Consider the following 19,048-nt stretch of genomic DNA (forward strand, 5'->3'; position numbering starts at 1 on the left):
CAGTAATACATAATGTGTATTGATTTTTTTTTTATACAGTTACTTAATGTTGACACATTTAAATATGTGTGTGTGAGCTCTATTATGATTTCTTAATAAACTGTACTTTTACTTTCTTGGTTGCCCTGCGTTGTTTATTATTATTATTATTATTATTATTATTATTATTATTATTATTATTATTATTATTATTATTATTATTATATATTTTTTAATACATTTCAGGAAAATATTACATATTGCAATATTTAGCATCGACAGACTCCTTCAAGAGTACATACCAATCTGAAAATGAGTTCCAAAATTGCTGTTTGAGATCATGTAATAAAGAGGTCTTCTGTTGTTTCAATGTCATTTTTACAAAAAAAACACATACATTACTTTCAAAACAAACCTTAGTCTTAAAAATTCGATAGATGAATAAAGATAAAAATGTTGTTGTGAATTTCTTTTGTTTTAGATGAAACTGGGTATTTAAAGAATTTGACCCACAATTTAGATATTGTAAGTTTGTCAAAAAGATAGTCTAAATTTTTATTTCTACCCAATTTAATAGGATATAGATAATTTGTTACATTTGTTTGAACATTTTTATCAGATAAATGAATACCATTTATGTGAGGGCAGGCGAGGTGGAGATGGAGAATACCAAGAGAGATTTTTGGCCAGATTAAGTAAGCTTTGGCTCTTGCTTTGATAAGAGATTTAAAATATTTGAGATTAAAATTAAAACCATATTTGTTGTGATAAGTTAATACATCTCAATTTCCATTCAAAAGACGTCTTAACGGTACGTCACGATGACGTAGAGGCAAACAGGAAACACCACTGGCTAAAAACTGTGGAGGCTAGTAATGTTACAGCTTTAGAACGTTGTATTGTTGTGTGTTTGGGTGCCAGAATAGGAGGAATAACGTTCATGGACGTAAATTAAAGTTTTATAGGCTTCCAACGGACACTCGTGCTCAGAAAAAACACAGACAGGCTCAGCCCTGCCCAACAAAATACGTCATAATGTTTACATACAATCAACGCTCTCGAAACTCTTTCGCGTTTTTGACTCAAGTGGCCTGAACAGGCTTCCGTATTCACGGCAGCGGAAAAAGAATGGCTGGCGGGATGTGGCTCCGTTGCTTGTTGGGGCCTCATTTACAACGAATTCACCGTTCACCGGACCAGTCTCAGCCCGAGGGGAGGTCTGGGAGGCGGGTATGGATGTGTAGAGAGCTTTGCAATGGTTTAACATCAGCTGGGAGCGAAAACGGGGATCTGTTAGTGTTTATAGCCTATTTTTTTTTTCCGTGATGCTACGGAAGTGTCGTGTGTTTGTTATTGAGACGAGCTGTCAGTAATATTCTGGATAAATCCAGAATAGTACTGAACTGAATGAAGAAATGCTGTGTTTGAACAAATATCACTGTCACTGGAGACAGAAACTGCTGCTGTGGCGTTTTCACACTTGTATGTTCCAAAAAATAGTGCTCCTGGTGTTAGCAGTGGTGAAGGTTACCTTTGACTAAGCCATGAACACATAAGACAGAAAACAAGCATTAAAATTAAAGCTACTAAAGTTAAACCAATTTAACGGTAGAAGATTTAGGTTACAAATAATCGTCTGTCAACGTATGATTTGTGTTTACTAGCCTCCTTCATAATGAGTGTACCCCTACTGTCAAATAGAGCAACACGATTCATCACGATTATTTTCACCAATATTGTAATCACGATTATTTTCACCAATATTGTAATCACGATTATATCACACAATTTTTTATCATGAAAAAAAATCTGTTTTTCTTACACTACTTTTAAACAAACAATATGGGTACAGTTTAAAGTGCAAAATGAAGCTTTCAGTAAGAATTATACTAATAAATAAAAAAATGAATTTAAAATGTACAAAAGGCTAAGAAAATAAATACATTATTACAGTGCAATGTGCAGAGCCCATATTTTAAACAAAGTATCTATAGTTCTGGAAACGGACCTCAGACAAATCTGACTATTGTTAACACCGTGTTAGGATGGCCAAGTGGTATAAGGTGCTAGCTTTAATGACGTTTCCCTCTGCTGATGTGGGTTTGAATCCCGCTTCTGACATTTTTTTTTTTTCATTTTAACATATTTAACACGGCAAATTCCACCTTTAAAAATACATATTCAAAAAAAAGAAAATTTTTAAGGTATTTCCTGGGTTAGGTATTTATTTATCTATTTTCATTTTACCATATTTAACACGGCAAATTGCACTTTTAAAAATACATATATGAAAAAAGAAAAAAAAAAAAACTCTTTAGGGTATTTCCTGGGTTAGGGTTAGGGTTGACAGGGACGGTGCCAGCAGTGACAGAACTACTGGCATTCGGCTTACTTGGCAGTGCCGGAACTATAGTCAGAATTGTCTGAGTTCCGGACCAATATCAACAGCCTATTTTAAATGTAAATATTACAGACGATCAGATTTATTTAATCGTGGCAACCGAAATCGTAATCACGATAAAAATTTGATTAATTGTGCAGCCCTACTGTCAAATGGCATTTACATTATGTAATTATGTAATTACATCATATATTTATGACTCCCATGGAAAAGTCAAAAGCTTTCTACATTGTAAAATATTAATGCAAAGTCACACCTAGAAGATTGGTGCGTCCTTCTGTCGACAATGATGTTTTAATGAAAATTCTTAATTTCTATTAAGTTATTCTTAATAGATTGTATAAATAAAAACAAGTAAAAAAAAAAAAAGATATATCTCGATATAGGTGATATTGTCATTTTCTATATCGCCAAAATAGAAAACTCAATATATCTTGAATCACGATATATTGCCCAGCCCTATTGTGTATCTCTTTTGCCTAAAACACACATACCCCAAGTCACAACACAAATATATCCCAAATAATTGTTATACCCTTTGTAATTGTTAGTAGGCTTACCTGTCCACAACTAGAATTTAAGCCACTTATTTTTTATTCTTTAGGGGAAGTTAAAAAAAAATAAAGCAGATGGGGGGTAAAAGTTGTCTTCATAAGGAAAGGAACAAAGACTAGAAAAAATAATACCAATATAATTATCAATGTAATGTGTTTTTAACTTCTGCCATTGATCACATTTACTGGTGACAATTATCTTAATATTACTTGTATGTTTTCTGTCTTTTGAGGGATGGACCTACCAACCCAGAAGTCTGGAAAAACACACTGACAGCATTCTAGGCTGGGTCAGTACAACATTACCTTCACACTGCTCACGAGAGAAGGAGAGACATTAAAAAAAAAAGTTTATTTTCTGTCCCCAGGCTTCTACTTTGTGGTCCCTGTCTTACTACAGTTCCCCACTGCTCCTCTGCTATCTCTACAGGAAAGGTAGGTTGTACTTTTTACAGAACCTGAACTTACCTCTAAATGCAAATATTAATCCTTTATTGGAGTTCTAATAATTATATCCTGCAAGTCATCCATAAAAATTATCAAATGATTGTGATTGATTTATTTTCAAGTATTGTTTAGATTGCGTATGTGTAATTGCAACCTCCAGAGAAGCCACTGAAGGCGTTTTTTTTTTAAGGTTGCTATCTGGAGTTTCTGAGAGAACATTTTGATGTCCTGCCCTCAACTGCTCTACTTCCTCCACTGCCTCTGCCAATCTAACAGAAGCTACGCCTCTATGTTTGTGCACGCGCATTGCAAAACATAACAAAGTCGCATAACTACAAAAACTACACATTTATTCATTATTACCTGTCCATGAGAAATGTCGCCAAAACCTGGTCGGTTCGGAATCCTTTTAAAAGCAGCAAGTCCCTCCACCTGTGAAAAGCAGCTCCGAGATAAATTTTGTTGCGGTCACGAAGACATTTATCCACAAGCTTTGCACCCGGACTTTTCATTTCTTTTTTAGTGGAAGCTTTATACGTTGCCAATCGTGGAATGTGTAACTGGAGTTTCTGAGCGCTCCTCCATGACGCTATGCTGCTCAGTGATACCAGTTTACTGCTGTGACGGTGCACGCGCATTCACTTTTGATTGACCATGGCCCGCTCAAGGAAGTTGAAGCCTATTGGCTGGGCGAAGTCGGCGCTTTCTTGCATTTGTATAGGGGTCTATAGGACGAAGGCGGGACTTATAACCATTAATGTATATGAATGACCACCGGCACTAGACCATAGTAAAAGAATAGTTATGTATTTTTTCGCATTTCAAAAGAATAATATATAAACATAGATTTCTCTGGATATCAGCTTTAAGTTTTCCTCTTAATTGGGCTTCTTCTTTGGGCTGCAAAGCATTGTGCTTAATTTTGAGCTGTACATTTTCAGTCAAATCTGGCAACCCCACAGCAGAGCAGCACAGAGATATGATTCAGATACTAAACTATTTTATTAGCGCCCATGCTGTGTCTGTATCTCAGATTAGTTTGTTCACCAATATGTTTTCAAGATTATTCATCTTTATTTTCATTTATTAATTAATAATATGTTTATTCTGTGGGGCAAAATATAAAAATAACTTATCACAAGTTTTGCGACAAACAGCCAAATGCCTCCCATTCAGGCTCAAATGTATTGCAAACTGTGATGCAATACTAATTAAATTATGGCCCGAGAGAGTCGTTTTCAATGGATCCCAAGCCTTTCCTGGGTATGAAATAATGTTAGATGTTGTGCTTTGATTATGAAGGGGATTTACTCACTGATACGTTCTTTAAAACACATTTTCATTGGTGTTTGTTTTCTTTTGTTAGATTTCAGTTTCATTTTGACTGAAACTATCCATGTCATAAAGAAAGTTAGAGACCTCTGCTAAAACATGTGAGTTTATAGCTGCAGACAACACTGTTTATTTCTGTAGCTTATCACTTTATGACTATATTGATTTATTTAGGAAAGGGACAGTACATATTAATGAACATATGAGATATTTAAATATGTCAGATTTTAGCCACAGTTTAAAACTTTAGAGGGAACCTAAACATTAATGTAAACCACCTTACAATCACTAAACACACTACAAACAAGAGCCATTCGTTAAGAAAACAATTTATGATGTTATGAACACACCAATATACTGTTTTTTAAATCACACACCTTAAACTTTGGGGATCTGGTGCAATTTAAGACTGTAAAGATAATGTATGAAGCAAAAAATAAACAACTACAGTACCTGTAAACATACACAAACTGTTCTCAGACAGATGGTGTGGGGGGGTAGGGGGGTGTTATAACTTTAGAGGGAACCTAAATTTGAAACAACATTATGCTCAGACCAATTTAAAAAGTATGTGTATTTCCATTTGTGGGCTGGTTTTGTGAAATGATCTTGATGAAACAATTAAACAAAGTATTAATATAATGCATTTTTAAAAAATGTACAAAAGATATATCTTTGAAAAGTACAGCAATAAAGGAGATTGTTAAATCTCACAGATGGCGCCTGTTAGTTTTGCATTTTTTTGTTTTATTTTTCTACGTAGCTCAATTTGAGTATTTATTTGTATTGTCCATTTAGTTTTTTTTTTTGGATTTTGCATTTGTTATTTGTGAAGAATGGGAGAAGGACTTGACAGGCCTAGGCTTCTTCCTATCCCTTGTCGCATCAGTTAAATGTGTATTATATTGAAATTGGCTTTTTTTTCTTTCTTTTTTTTAATAGAGATTTCGGTAGAGATTTGTTTGTTCATTTTCATCTGTTTTTTTACTTGTTTGTTTGAAATAAATAAATAATTAAAAAAAAAAGGTGTAAGATTTTAAAATGCGGTTTAAATTGAGTAAACCACAAAAGTCGAACGAAGCTTTAGAAAAACTGTGGTCTATCATTAGGCAGTAGCAGTGTTGTTTTTTTCACTCGTATCTGCCTGATTACTGCAACAACAAAAAATGTTTAAATTGTTTTAAAATAATAATGCAATAATGATATATCTGCATTTCTTAGTAGTTTGCCAATTGATTGTGATGTTGGTTAACTGTGGTTCTTCTATCATGACAAAGTTTCCTAATGTGAGGTACACTTCCAAGAAAGTCTTTTAAAATCTCTTTACACAATCATCTTGGAGTAATATAATTATAATCCGCTGAATCATCTCTGTCGATCTCACATCAGGTGAAATTAATTGCATGTCTCCTGATGTTGTTTAATGCACACCGTGCTGGCTCGGCTGTCGCACTCAGTGAAGCCATGTGTCGCTGCTGGTTAATGAGCTCAGGGACTTGGGTTGGGACATCTGGAGTGTGTGTGGCCCTGCCTCACTGTTGTTGTGTTTACTTTCAGGCTACATCTGCAGCTCCAAGTTGGTCCCAGTGAGTCAATATGTGGGAACCGTGCTGGTGTGTCTCCTAGGAGTGGCCTGTCTACGAGGTGAGTCCGCAGCTTTAAAACCAGGCAAAACCCGAGCATGTCTATTTTTAGAAAGCAGCCTCTGAGGTGATGCTGTCCTCCCTCTAACATTCAGTTTGTCCGTGGAGTCTTATCGAGAGCCCACCTGCACCTGTAATTGTGTGAATTTATTTTTTGTACTTGTACGTTTCTGACAGGATGGGGCAGATGGAAAAACTCTGAATATTTTCAATTTATTTCAATTCTTGAGGAAACTAGAAGCAATCACACACCAGAAAATAAGGTATGGCAAGAAGAGCTCACACATTTAGATCATACTTTTGTCCACTTTTACTCTTGGGGCTGACATTCTACTTGATGATAATGAGTGCAACTTCCTGTTCAATAAATGCATGAGACACAAGTCAGGAAATGGGCTTTGTGAAGCAGATGCCTGAAATATAATTATTGCTCGGCTCATAACCAGTTCAGTTCATTTTTCAGTCTACCACAAAACTTCAAACGTAAATCACAATTTAGAAATATATAACAAGACTGAAACAGGCAGAAGCAAAAATACTTGTTTGCCCAACATAAATCATTACATTCAAATTACCATTCTCAAATAATACATACAAAAGAAATGCAAGTACTCAACAAAGTACATTTGAATTTCCTTTTTCAAATTATATATATATATATATATATATATATATATATATATATATATAAAATACCCTTACAAACATATTCCTGCTGCTTTACATAACTTTCTAAAATAAATTGTGATATTTTTGTTTTGAAAATAAATAGCATGTCACTCATTTTAATTTTTTATCAACGTTATTCCACAATTTAATCCCTAGAACAGACAGACCTCTTCGTTTTAGCTTTGGTAAAATAAACATAAATTGATCCCTTAACTTGATTTTGCTCGTCTGTCGAGAGAAGCATTTAATTTAGCTTTGAACATTAATTGTTATTTTATAATAAACAACATCTTAAAATTCCTTCCATTAGTTCAATAGACTGAGCATAATCACTAACTGAATTATTGTAGAAAGAACTGCCATTGTTATTCACCCATTACATACTAACTGATACAGTACCTCTGCAATCGCACAGGAAGTTGTTCCCATAGCGTGTATTAAAAAGTGGTAAGACAGATGTGTGAAGTAGTTTTAACAAAATGAATTGTGCCTCTTTTTTTTTGCGTTTTCATAGAAAAAACTGAAATGCTATGACTTCGACTTCTCCTTCTGGCCGTCGGATTTCAGCTGGTCGGATGTTAGCAGCTCGTATGTTCCTCGTTCACTCATCCTGTCTTTAAACTGACATGTCACTGTGACATATTTCCATTAGGATCAGCTCTTTTTACTCTAACTGGTCTGTTGTTCGCCCGTGTGTGTTTTTGATGCTGTGTGTGAGACAGGAAATCGTCCAAGACTGGTGTGTCTCTCCTCAAACCTGAACCCAGACTGAGGGGAGCTGCAGACAGTGTCCTCAACTCTGTGCGCACTTTACCATGTCACGTCATAGGGTAGGTGCCCCACAGGACAGGACTATTGGAATACAGCTGTTCTACCTTTATGTGTACGGAAAAACTCCTTAACAGAGAAATCATCCTTTTTTTTCTTTTTGCAGGTATTTGATTGCTCACTCGTTTGGGAGGAGAATGCTCTATCCAGGCTCTGTGGGTTTACTGCAGAAAGCTATGAGACCAATGCTACAGCAAGGCCTTGCTAGGCTGATAGAAGAGGTAAAAAACAACAACAGTTGAGCTCCCACGAAGATCATCATATATGTAAGACATACAAATAAACACTTTTCTCCTCATGTTACTACAGTTTGATGGACAGAGGAACAAACTGGTGGCATGCGACGGGAATGAGATCGATACCATGTTTGTGGATCGAAGGAAGGAGGGTGGACGGAAAGGCCGGACTCTGGTAAAATGTCTGCTGAAATTTTTTGTTTTATTGCAGGGTTTTTCAACCTTGGGGTCGCGACCCCATGTGTTAGCTTCTTTTTTTTTTCATTTATCTAATAGAGTAGTTGAGTATCTTTATTGATCTCGCAGTGGGGAAATTTACTGTCGACAGCTCACATCAGATAAAGTGCAGTAAAACACACAGAGGCAACACACAGAAAATGCAAAAGACACCCAAAAAATATTGCAATGAAGATAAAATAAACAATACAATAATAGAAATTATATACAGGTATATAAATAGAAATTTATATCGAAAAAATCATATAAAAAGAATAAGGATACATTACATATTTATCTATTTTTGCCCAAATAAAAAAATAGTACATAATATCACAGAAATAGATATATAGTGCAGGAATAGGCAGAAAGCTCAAAGAGCTTAAATAATTATATACTTTCTCTTTTTCAAATCTAGTTCAAAATAAAATGCAATATAAACATTTCTGAGCTGGTGTATATTGTTACTTTGTGCACTGGGTACTCTGTTTTTTATTTTTTACCTTTATTTAATCTGGAAAGTCTCATTAAGATAAAGAATATATTTTTCAAGAGAGTTTTGGAATCAGTTGGGCACACAGTGATGGGCCACAATGGAATAGAACCAGTGACCCTCTGGTTACGAGTTCGCTTCTTTAACCACTGAGCCACCGCTTTGTAACACAGTATATCAAACCAGAAATTTGTGACATAAAAATGGGGTCGCGGCTAGAAAAAGGTTGCGAACCAATGCTTTACTGCCTTGAGCTCCATCCAGAGTGAAACCGTGCTTCCATCTCAGGAGACTTGTTTCTGATATTCCTTCAATCCTGCCACAGGTCATCTGTTGCGAGGGCAACGCTGGCTTTTATGAGGTGGGCTGCATGAACACTCCACTGGAGGGTGAGTGCTGCTCTGTTTCATGAGATAACTGAGACATTTTTAACGGAGTCTTTAAAAAGAATGAACACATTGTTAGCCAACGTAGTAGTAGTTCAATTTCTCGTTGGATTCTTCTTGTGCTGCAGGTGGATACTCCGTGCTGGGCTGGAACCATCCTGGCTTTGGAGGCAGCACAGTATGTATTTTTGCACAGGTTATTCACCAGGGTTGGGGTCAATTATAATTGTAATTGTGTAATTGAGAATTAATTGCAAATATGATGTAATTATTAGTGTAGTCGTAATTGAAAAAATATCTTGCTGTTGTAATCGGAATTGAATTGTAATTGAGTTCCGATACTAAAGTATACAAAAATATTAATACCAATATTTTTATCGATAAGGAAGCTTTACAAGGTAACCAAGAGATGAAAAAGAAATTAGATAATAGACAATATTTTTTAGTGTATTTTACATCTGATTTAAGACTAAGGTAAAAACCGACCCGTTATCATAAGAGATGCTAACCCAAGAAGCTTATTTATTCAAAACTCGGTAATTGTAATAAATTTAATTTGAAATTTAGTAATTGAGATTGTAATCATAATTGACTTACAGAGGAAAAATAATAATAATAATTTTAATTTTAATTAAAAAATGCCGGTCACCGTAACCGCATTTGAGTTGCAATTGAAAATGGATAATTAAAGATGTAATTAAATTAAAAAATGTAATTAACCCCAACCCTGTTATTCACAATCAAGCTGAACAAACTTTGTGTGTGTGTGTGTTAGCACCTCACTTAGTTTGAAAACAATAGTATGTGGCAAGAACACATACATATTACTGATAATAAACTCAAATGAGTTTATCTCATCAACATTCATGTATTCTGTTTTTTTTTTACCAGGGAGTACCATTTCCCCAGAATGAGGCTAATGCCATGGATGTGGTGATCCAGTTTGCGATTCACAAGCTTGGCTTCCAGATCAGCGACATTGTCGTGTACGCCTGGTCCATTGGAGGATTCACAGGTACTCACTCCCAAGAATGTTCAGATCTATCAACTATCAGTGGTATTTTCTTCATGTGCAGTAAATCGTAAACATCGGTAAAAAAGGCTGTAGAATACAGCTGACTCCAACTAAAAACATGAGATTTCATCATAGTATTAATACATCAAGTACAGCGGTGTTGTGACGATGACTGTTTAATGAAGGCTTTAAAATGTAGTTATTTCAAATTAGTTTGTAGTAATTAATTCTAACCCCTGCTATTCATGATTTGCATGTCCCAACATGATTTATCCCGTATACTAAACAATACAAGATACATCGCATTATCAGTAATTACAAATTTTTTAGTACTTACTTTTAAACTTGCGAGAACCACTAAATGGTAACTAACTGTAATTCAAGTACCAATGTCAAAAACAAGTGGTATGTTTATCAAACTATCTAATTACATTATTCAAAAAAGTTTAACTTTTGCTTCTACAACAGATTCTGATTCTGTTAAGTTCCTAAATTATTTAAAAAAAAAAAAAAAAAAAACCAAACACATACATCTATAAAAGTTCCCAGTATGTTTAATGAAAATAAACAACTTCCAAGCAAAAATGCATTGAGCAGTGAGGCAGTTTAACAAGGTCTGATGTGGTTCACTGACAACTAGTGACGGGCGTTTACGTGCTATGTATATGTTAGCACAATTAAATGTTTTTCATTTTTTGTTAAAAACGTGATTAAGAAAAACGATGTGGACATTTTTTTTGGGACGATACAATAATTGTCCGGTGAAATATTGCGATATATCGCTCAATACATTGTTTGTTTTACACTTAGTTTATAGTAGTCGCCGATACACACACCACAAGATGTAATGAATCTTAATATACAATGTAAAAATGCATTTATAAATTGAAAATGTTTTTTTCAAACAACAAAATGAATAACAGGTACAAATAAAAATCTAAACATTATTGCAATTCTATGGAAACTTGTATGTGGTCAGCATACATGTTTCTGTAAATATCCCAGGCCAGTTTTCCACAGAAAATATGAATGATATAATTAATTATCTTTTTTTTCTTTATGTTGTCCTTTTCGACCATTTATCCTGCTCTTTCTTTTCTAGCCAGCTGGGCTGTGATGTCATACCCTGAGATCCAGTCATTAGTGTTGGATGCCTCCTTTGATGACCTCCTGCCTTTGGCCCTGAAGGTCATGCCTGACAGCTGGAGTGAGTCTCTGATCACAGGCTCCGTCTATGGTTCATCTTTCTGCAGTCTCACCATCTCTCTCTCATCTATTCCAGGGCCACTAGTTCAGCACACAGTGAGACAGTACATGAATCTCAACAACGCTGACCAGGTTCTCAAGTGAGTGTAGGAATCCTTAAATATGATCCAATACAGTCTGTTTTATTCTTTATGATGTGTGTTAACAGTGCTGTTTTCTCAATGCAGATACCAGGGACCAGTTCTGCTCATCAGAAGAACCAAAGATGAGATTATCACCACAACGTACGTCCAGCATTAAATCAGTGCTTTTGTTGTTCAAAGAGGATTCCCTTATGTACACCTTAACAATTTTAAAGGTTATTTAACCTTTGCTGAAAGAGTGTTTTGCAAACCATGAGGCAAAGTTCATGGGATGGTTTTCAGATCAGATATAATCAAAGACATTAAGAGTGTAAGAAAAAATCTATTCGGCGATATATATCACGATATTTCACCGCACAATTATTGTATCTCTAAAAAATAAAAGTCAAAATGGATTTTTTTTTTTTATCATGTTCTTTAACTCTAACATATGCATAGCCCGTAAGCACCCGGTCACTAGGTGTCATTGAACCCCATCAGACCTGGAAGTTGATTGCACTTTATTTCAGGGATGTAACGATTAATCGTAAGGCAGTTAAAAATCGATTCAGGTATCACGGTTCACATCGATTCTCTGAAAATTGAATTGCAGTACTTTTTTTAAACAGCAAGGGGGCACTATATATTTATCCTTCTCTTGTCCAAATGCTGAGGCAGTGGGCAGAAACTGCTACTACTTTCTTTCTGGCCGCCTTCTACTCTTAAACATGTTCATAAATGATTCCTTACCCCTTTAGCACCGAAGGAATATCTGTAATATTACGTGAATATTTGTAAAAGTCGCATTTTTCTATTAGCTCTGTCTGCTAGCGCATAGCATCTCTTCTTCACTGCACAGAATACCTGCATCCCAACCGACCACTGGGTTACCAGCGCCCTCTGCTGGTCCAAACAAATATCTGACGTAAATACAGTCCAATTGTTAAGGCACAAAATACATTTTCAGTTGCACTTTTAAACAGAAAAAGAACTAATATGCAGTCTTGCATTGTTTACTATAGAACCAGAATTTAAATTAATAGGCTTCTTCTTCATTTGTATTATTCCTTTATTTATTTCATTAAAGATTTATTTTTAGTTAAATTGCATTGTTTTGAATAGTTTATCGAGGGATTCTTTTGACAATGAAAAATAAAAGGAAAATAGTACAGTATTTTCTATTTTTTTCCCCCAAAAAATAAAGGAATATTTTTCAATCATCATTTGTCGACAGTCCCATTTTGTAAAATAAATCGTGAGAGAATTGTATCGTGAACCCAGTATCGTGAATTGAATCGTATCGAGAGTTGAGTGAATCGTTACATCCCTACTTTATTTTCATAAAACATACTGGACACTTTTATACTTTTTAGGCCGGGCTACCGGACTCAAAACGCCACTTACTTTGTTCTTCTTGTTGTTGTGTACACTAGTTAAAATCGCTACTCCTTTTTTATTCGTGAATCGATCAGGCAGAAATTTGGTAGCTATAATCTATGGATGTGTACACATCGATGCTTGGAGCCCAGTTTTCGATTGGGGGCCCCAAAAGAAGAAAAAAAAAAAAAACGTCGATTTCTCTTTATTTGCGAGTCAAATATTACGACGGTTGGTGCTACCGAATCATTGACACTTACCAATATATAAATGGGGCCCATTACCCCGTACATCACGGGCGCCCCAGGGGGCCCCATTTTTCAAATGACTACTCCTCCGTTAGTTCTCGTTAGATCAGAATATAGTTTGGTATGAATACTCTATGAATGAATTGATGAGACTCTCGGAGCCCCTTTTTTTAAAATGGGGCCCGGGGGCCCACCCCCCATTTCCAGTAATTTCCAAATTTATGAGAACATAGTTGTGATATATAATTTCAAAGGTAATTCAACATAGATTAAGGTTAGGCCTTGCACAATTTGATTAGGGGCCCGAGGGGGTCCACTTCCCTTTTTTCGGCAATTTCCATTAAAGTCTTTTTCTCGTTTATTTGTGAGTCAAATATCGCGACAGTTGGCGGTACCTAATAATTGACATACCAATATATGAATGGGCCCATTATGTGCCACGGGGGCACATTTTCAAATGACTACTCCTTCATTAATGCTTGATGAATCGTGCTGTAATTTGACATGGATATTCTATGAGTGGATGTCAAGAGTTTCTCGGAGACCTTTTTTTCCTCGGTGGAACCGAGTCATTTGACTGAATTCTCTGGAACATGATACCTGCTATTTGGCGTTGAGACATTCCGTAGTTCATCCGAACTTGTTTTATTAAAAAATTAACAAAATAAGAATCTATTGTCAAAGCAAAAGTTAAACTTTTTTTTTAAATGTAATGCGACAGTTTGATAAACATACCATTTGTTTTTGATATTGGTACTTGAATTACAGATAGTTAACATTTACTTGTTCTTGCAAGTTTAAAAACATGGGATAAATTGTAATCCGCACCATTTTGTACTTGTAATGGTGAAATTTGTTGAAAATTATTGAAATCGCAATATGTATCGTATTGTTTAGTATCGGGATAAATCGTATCTTGACGTGCAAATCATGAGCCATATTGTATAGTCAGATTCATGGCAGTAGACACCCCTGAACTACATACACAGTCGATTATGAAATGAAGGTTGAATAGTGTCATATGTATTTTTGTCACTGTGACTTTCAAATACTGTGTCGGTCCTTTTTTTTTTTTTAAACTGGTAAATTAAAAAGCTGTCCAAAATCTCCTCAGGCACTTTTCCACTGACTAATAGGTTGAGTTTTTCTGCATATTTTCAATGTGAGCGTGACTAATAAAATCCTATTCATTCAAGCCTTTTGCAGAATGAACTGAAACAATCTGTGATGTGATGTATGGATCATTTCCTGTGTTTCAGGGGCCCTGAGGACATCATGTCTAACAGAGGCAACGACCTGCTGCTGAAGCTGCTTCAATACCGGTCAGGCTTGTTTTTCTCTCACAGCATTTCTCAGTGTGTTGTGTGGGAAGCATTCCGTAAATGTAAACAGTAATGTCATTGTTACGAGCAGGTATCCGAAAATAATGACAGATGAAGGGATACGGGTCACCAGGCAGTGGCTGGGAGCCTCCAATCATCTAGAAGAAGGTACAGCATGTGTGGATCAGGTTTATGTTTTTGATTTATTTGGGTTTTTTTTTCTAAAGCCGTTTTGCCGAAAGTGTGATTTCTTCTTCTTCTTCTTCTTCTTCTTCTTCTTCTTCTTCTTCTTCTTCTTCTTCTTCTTCTTCTTCTTCTTCTTCTTCTTCTTCTTCTTCTTCTTCTTCTTCTTCTTCTTCTTCTTCTTCTTCTTCTTCTTCTTCTTCTTCTTCTTCTTCTTCTTCTTCTTCTTCTTCTTCTTCTTCTTCTTCTTCTTCTTCTTCTTCTTCTTCTTCTCCCATTACCAACTGCAGCTTAATAAAAAACAAATCAAAATAAAAGTTTAAAATCATTACAGCAGCCGAGGCTTTGCAGTGCAATTTCATTTACAAATGTGATTACTGCCTCCAGATCGATGCACAATAATATTGGGGAGAAAACGTTTTTCTCAACAACAACAGATGTATAAATACTGCAACAAAACACAGGTTTAGATTTGATTCTTCACTTTATTGGTGGAGCTTCTGTGGTGGGAGGGGCAGTGTAATGACAATGACTGCACTTCACAAGGTGTTATTTAACACACAAGAGTCTGAGCATCTTAATTAGCCAGAGGAGTGAAAGTGTTATTTATAAAATTCCTATTGTTTATCATTGGAGAAATTTACTAATTCATATCTTGGTTCATAATTGACCAATTGTTCGCCTTTTTTATGCCTTATTTCTATTTTTTGGCATTTAAAAATATTTCTCCTTTTTTTTTTGTCTTACTATAGTCTTACCTCCAATTTTTGTGTTTGAAATGTTTTCACCTTTTTTATGCCTGATTGTAATTTTTTGGTGTTTGAAATTTTTTCACCTTTTTTATGCCTTACTATAGCCTTACCTCTTTTTTTGGCGTTTAAAAATTTTTCGCCTTTTTTTATGCCTTACTATAGCTTTACTTCAATTTTTTGCAGTTTTTTTTTTCGCCTTTTTTTATGCCTTACTATAGCCTTACTTCAATTTTTTGCGTTTGAAATTTTTTCGCCTTTTTTTATGCCTTATTTAAATTTTTTGGTGCTTGAATATTTTTATGCCTTACCTCCATTTTTTGTGTTTGAAATTTTTTAGCCTTTTTTATGCCTTATTTAAATTTTTTGGTGCTTGAATATTTTTATGCCTTACCTCCAATTTTTGTGTTTGAATATTTTAATGCCTTACCTCTATTTTTTGGCATTTAAAAATATTTCGCCTTTTTTTTTATGCCATACCTCCATTTTTTGGTGTTTGAAAGTTTTCACCCTTTTTATGCCTTACTATAGCCTTACCTCCATTTTTTGTGTTTGAAATTTTTTAGCCTTTTTTATGCCTTATTTAAATTTTTTGGTGCTTGAATATTTTTATGCCTTACCTCCATTTTTTGGTGTTTGAAATTTTTTTGCCTTGCTATAGTCTAAACTCCAATTTTTGTGTTTGAATTTTTTTGCCTTTTTTTGCCTTATTTCTATTTTTTGGTGTTTGAAATTTTTTCAGCTTTTTTATGCCTTACTATAGCCTTACCTCCATTTTTTGGTGTTTCAAATTTTTTCACCTTTTTTATGCCTTACTATAGCCTTACCTCTTTTTTTTTTGGCGTTTAAAAATTTTTCGCCTTTTTTTATGCCTTACTATAGCCTTACTTCAATTTTTTGCGTTTGAAATTTTTTTGCCTTTTTTTTTATGCCTTACCTCTTTTTTTTTTTGTCATTTAAAAATTTTTTCCCTTTTTTTTGTCTTACTATAGTCTTACCTCCAATTTTTGTGTTTGAAATTTTTTCGCCTTTTTTATGCCTTATTTTAATTTTTTGGTGTTTGAAATTTTTTCACCTTTTTTATGCCTTACTATAGCCTTATCTCCTTTTTTTGGCGTTTAAAAATTTTTTCCCTTTTTTTTTTGTCTTACTATAGTCTTACCTCCAATTTTTGTGTTTGAAATTTTTTCGCCTTTTTTATGCCTTATTTAAATTTTTTGGTGTTTGACATTTTTTGTGTTTGAAATTTTTTTGCTTTTTTTGCCTTACTATAGCCTTACCTCCATTTTTTGGCATTTAAAAATTATGACTTACCTCCATTTTTTGGTGTTTGAAATTTTTTTGCCTTACTATAGTCTAACCTCCAATTTTTGTGTTTGAATTTTTTTGCCTTTTTTATGCCTTATTTCTATTTTTTGGTGTTTGAAATTTTTTCAGCTTTTTTATGCCTTGCTTCAATTTTTTGTGTTTGAAATTTTTTCACCTTTTTTATGCCTTACTATAGCCTTACCTCCATTTTTTGGTGTTTCAAATTTTTTCACCTTTTTTATGCCTTACTATAGCTTTACTTCAATTTTTGTGTTTGAAATGTTTTCACCTTTTTTATGCCTGATTGTAATTTTTTGGTGTTTGAATTTTTTTCACCTTTTTTATGCCTTACTATAGCCTTACCTCTTTTTTTTTGGCGTTTAAAAATTTTTTCCCTTTTTTTTTGTCTTGCTATAGTCTTACCTCCAATTTTTGTGTTTGAAATTTTTTCGCCTTTTTTATGCCTTATTTTAATTTTTTGGTGTTTGACATTTTTTGTGTTTGAAATTTTTTTGCTTTTTTTGCCTTACTATAGCCTTACCTCCATTTTTTGGCATTTAAAAATTATGACTTACCTCCATTTTTTGGTGTTTGAATTTTTTTCACCTTTTTTTAATGCCGTACTATAGTCTTACCTCCAATTTTTGTGTTTGAAATTTTTTCGCCTTTTTTATGCCTTACTATAGCCTTACCTCTTTTTTTTTGCGTTTAAAAATTTTTCGCCTTTTTTTATGCCTTACTATAGCTTTACTTCAATTTTTTGCGTTTGAAATTTTTTCGCCTTTTTTTATGCCTTACCTCCATTTTATGTCTAACTCCCGACCGTGATTCAGGGCTTAGAGAGGTCGTCTTCTGATCCAGAGGTTGAGGGTTTGATCTCAGTGCTCTACCTGTCAGTGTGTTGAAGTGTCCTTGGGAAAGACCCTGAACCCCAAGTTGCTCCCACTGGTGTGTGAATGAGCTGAACTTGTGAAGCACTATGGGATTACCTCTGTAGTTATAAAACACTATATAAATCAAGTCCCTTTACTATAGCCTTACCTCCATTTTTTGGCGTTACTATATTCTTACATGTTTTCAGTCAATGGCTTGTTAGTATAAATATATGATGTCATTCTACTGTCTGTACATCACTGCTGCAGTGGATTATACCCATCCTTCTAAAACCTTTACACTGAACACAGCCTGGAGACACTAACCAACATCTCTTGCTCTGCAGCATCTGTGTACAGTGGCTACGAGGTGGACGATGAATGGTGTGAGTCGGTGCTGCAGTCCTATCAGGCTGACAGAGATGTTACGTTTCCATGGAGTGTTGGTAAGGCGTCCCTCACCTCTCACACAGAGTAGAATAAACTCTGAACCTTTGCCTCTGTTTCCAGGAGAAGATATGACTATGGAGGGCAGGAGGCAGCTCGCTCTCTTCTTGGTGAGTCTCTCCTTGAGGTGGAGTCTCCTACCATGTTCTCCTCATTCACCCACACAGTGTCTCCTCTGTCTTTTTTCAATAAACCCCATTTTCATGTTGCGATGGCTCACATTCCCCTCTGTGCTTGTTCTCAAAAAAAAAAGAAAAGCATATTACAGCTATTCAGACATCATTACCACCAAGGAGCACTTTTCTAGTCGCCATAGAAACTGGCACACCTGTGCTCTCAGGTTGACTGGTGTAATATATTTCTGTGCACTCGGCTTATTGAAGTCATTTAACATCAAACAAGAGGAGTGCCATCAATTACAGCTAATGCTATGCCTTTGCTCCCTTGCTAATGCTTTCCAAATGAGGCTTTATTCACCTCCCTGTGTAAAACCTCAAGAGATGGCAGAGATTTGTAAAGCACTGAGCCAGATAGAGTGAACCTAATAAAATCAGACTCGGCACGTTTTGTTCATCGCCCTCCCACACTCCTCATTCTCCATTCCTCCTCCACGCCAACACTTTTTTTCTTCATCTTTCTTTCCCAGGCACAGAAGTACATGAGAAACTTTGAGTCGACACATTGCACCCCTCTCCCCGCCGCTGAGTTCCACCCTCCCTGGAGACTGAGGAACCAGAAGATGTAAATCACACGTGATTTAACGCGTGTTGTGAATGTAGAACTGTGAAGTTTTACCAGATTTGGCATGTAAAGTGTTTCTGAGAGGGAAACCACCTCCTTTCACACCTGGCCAAAAACAATATGGTACTGTATTTGTGTGTTTTTTTTCTTCCCATCATTAAATATTGCATTTATCATAAATGCATAAGCAATTTCTCACACCTTTCTCTCCTTGTTTTGGCTGTATTTATAAAAACAACTATAAGAAATGCACATCACTTACAAAACACAATTA

General features: G+C 35.1%; 1 protein-coding gene across 1 annotated transcript; it reads left to right on the forward strand.

The window, feature by feature from the left end:
- Positions 1 to 1,052: 1,052 nt before the first annotated feature.
- Positions 1,053 to 18,965, forward strand: LOC114478586 (protein ABHD16A-like). The gene is made up of 20 exons (XM_028471752.1): positions 1,053 to 1,209; positions 3,168 to 3,224; positions 3,303 to 3,369; positions 6,271 to 6,357; positions 6,534 to 6,619; positions 7,540 to 7,613; positions 7,748 to 7,855; positions 7,960 to 8,074; positions 8,163 to 8,264; positions 9,124 to 9,187; positions 9,313 to 9,362; positions 10,076 to 10,199; positions 11,302 to 11,406; positions 11,482 to 11,545; positions 11,633 to 11,689; positions 14,412 to 14,474; positions 14,566 to 14,642; positions 17,934 to 18,032; positions 18,097 to 18,143; positions 18,680 to 18,965. The coding sequence occupies exons 1-20, from the start codon at positions 1,108 to 1,110 to the stop codon at positions 18,776 to 18,778; spliced, it is 1,647 nt and encodes a 548-aa protein (XP_028327553.1). The 5' UTR covers positions 1,053 to 1,107; the 3' UTR covers positions 18,779 to 18,965.
- Positions 18,966 to 19,048: the final 83 nt, after the last annotated feature.

Source organism: Gouania willdenowi, chromosome 16 (assembly GCF_900634775.1).
Source record: "Gouania willdenowi chromosome 16, fGouWil2.1, whole genome shotgun sequence".
Lineage (NCBI taxonomy): Eukaryota > Metazoa > Chordata > Actinopteri > Blenniiformes > Gobiesocidae > Gouania > Gouania willdenowi.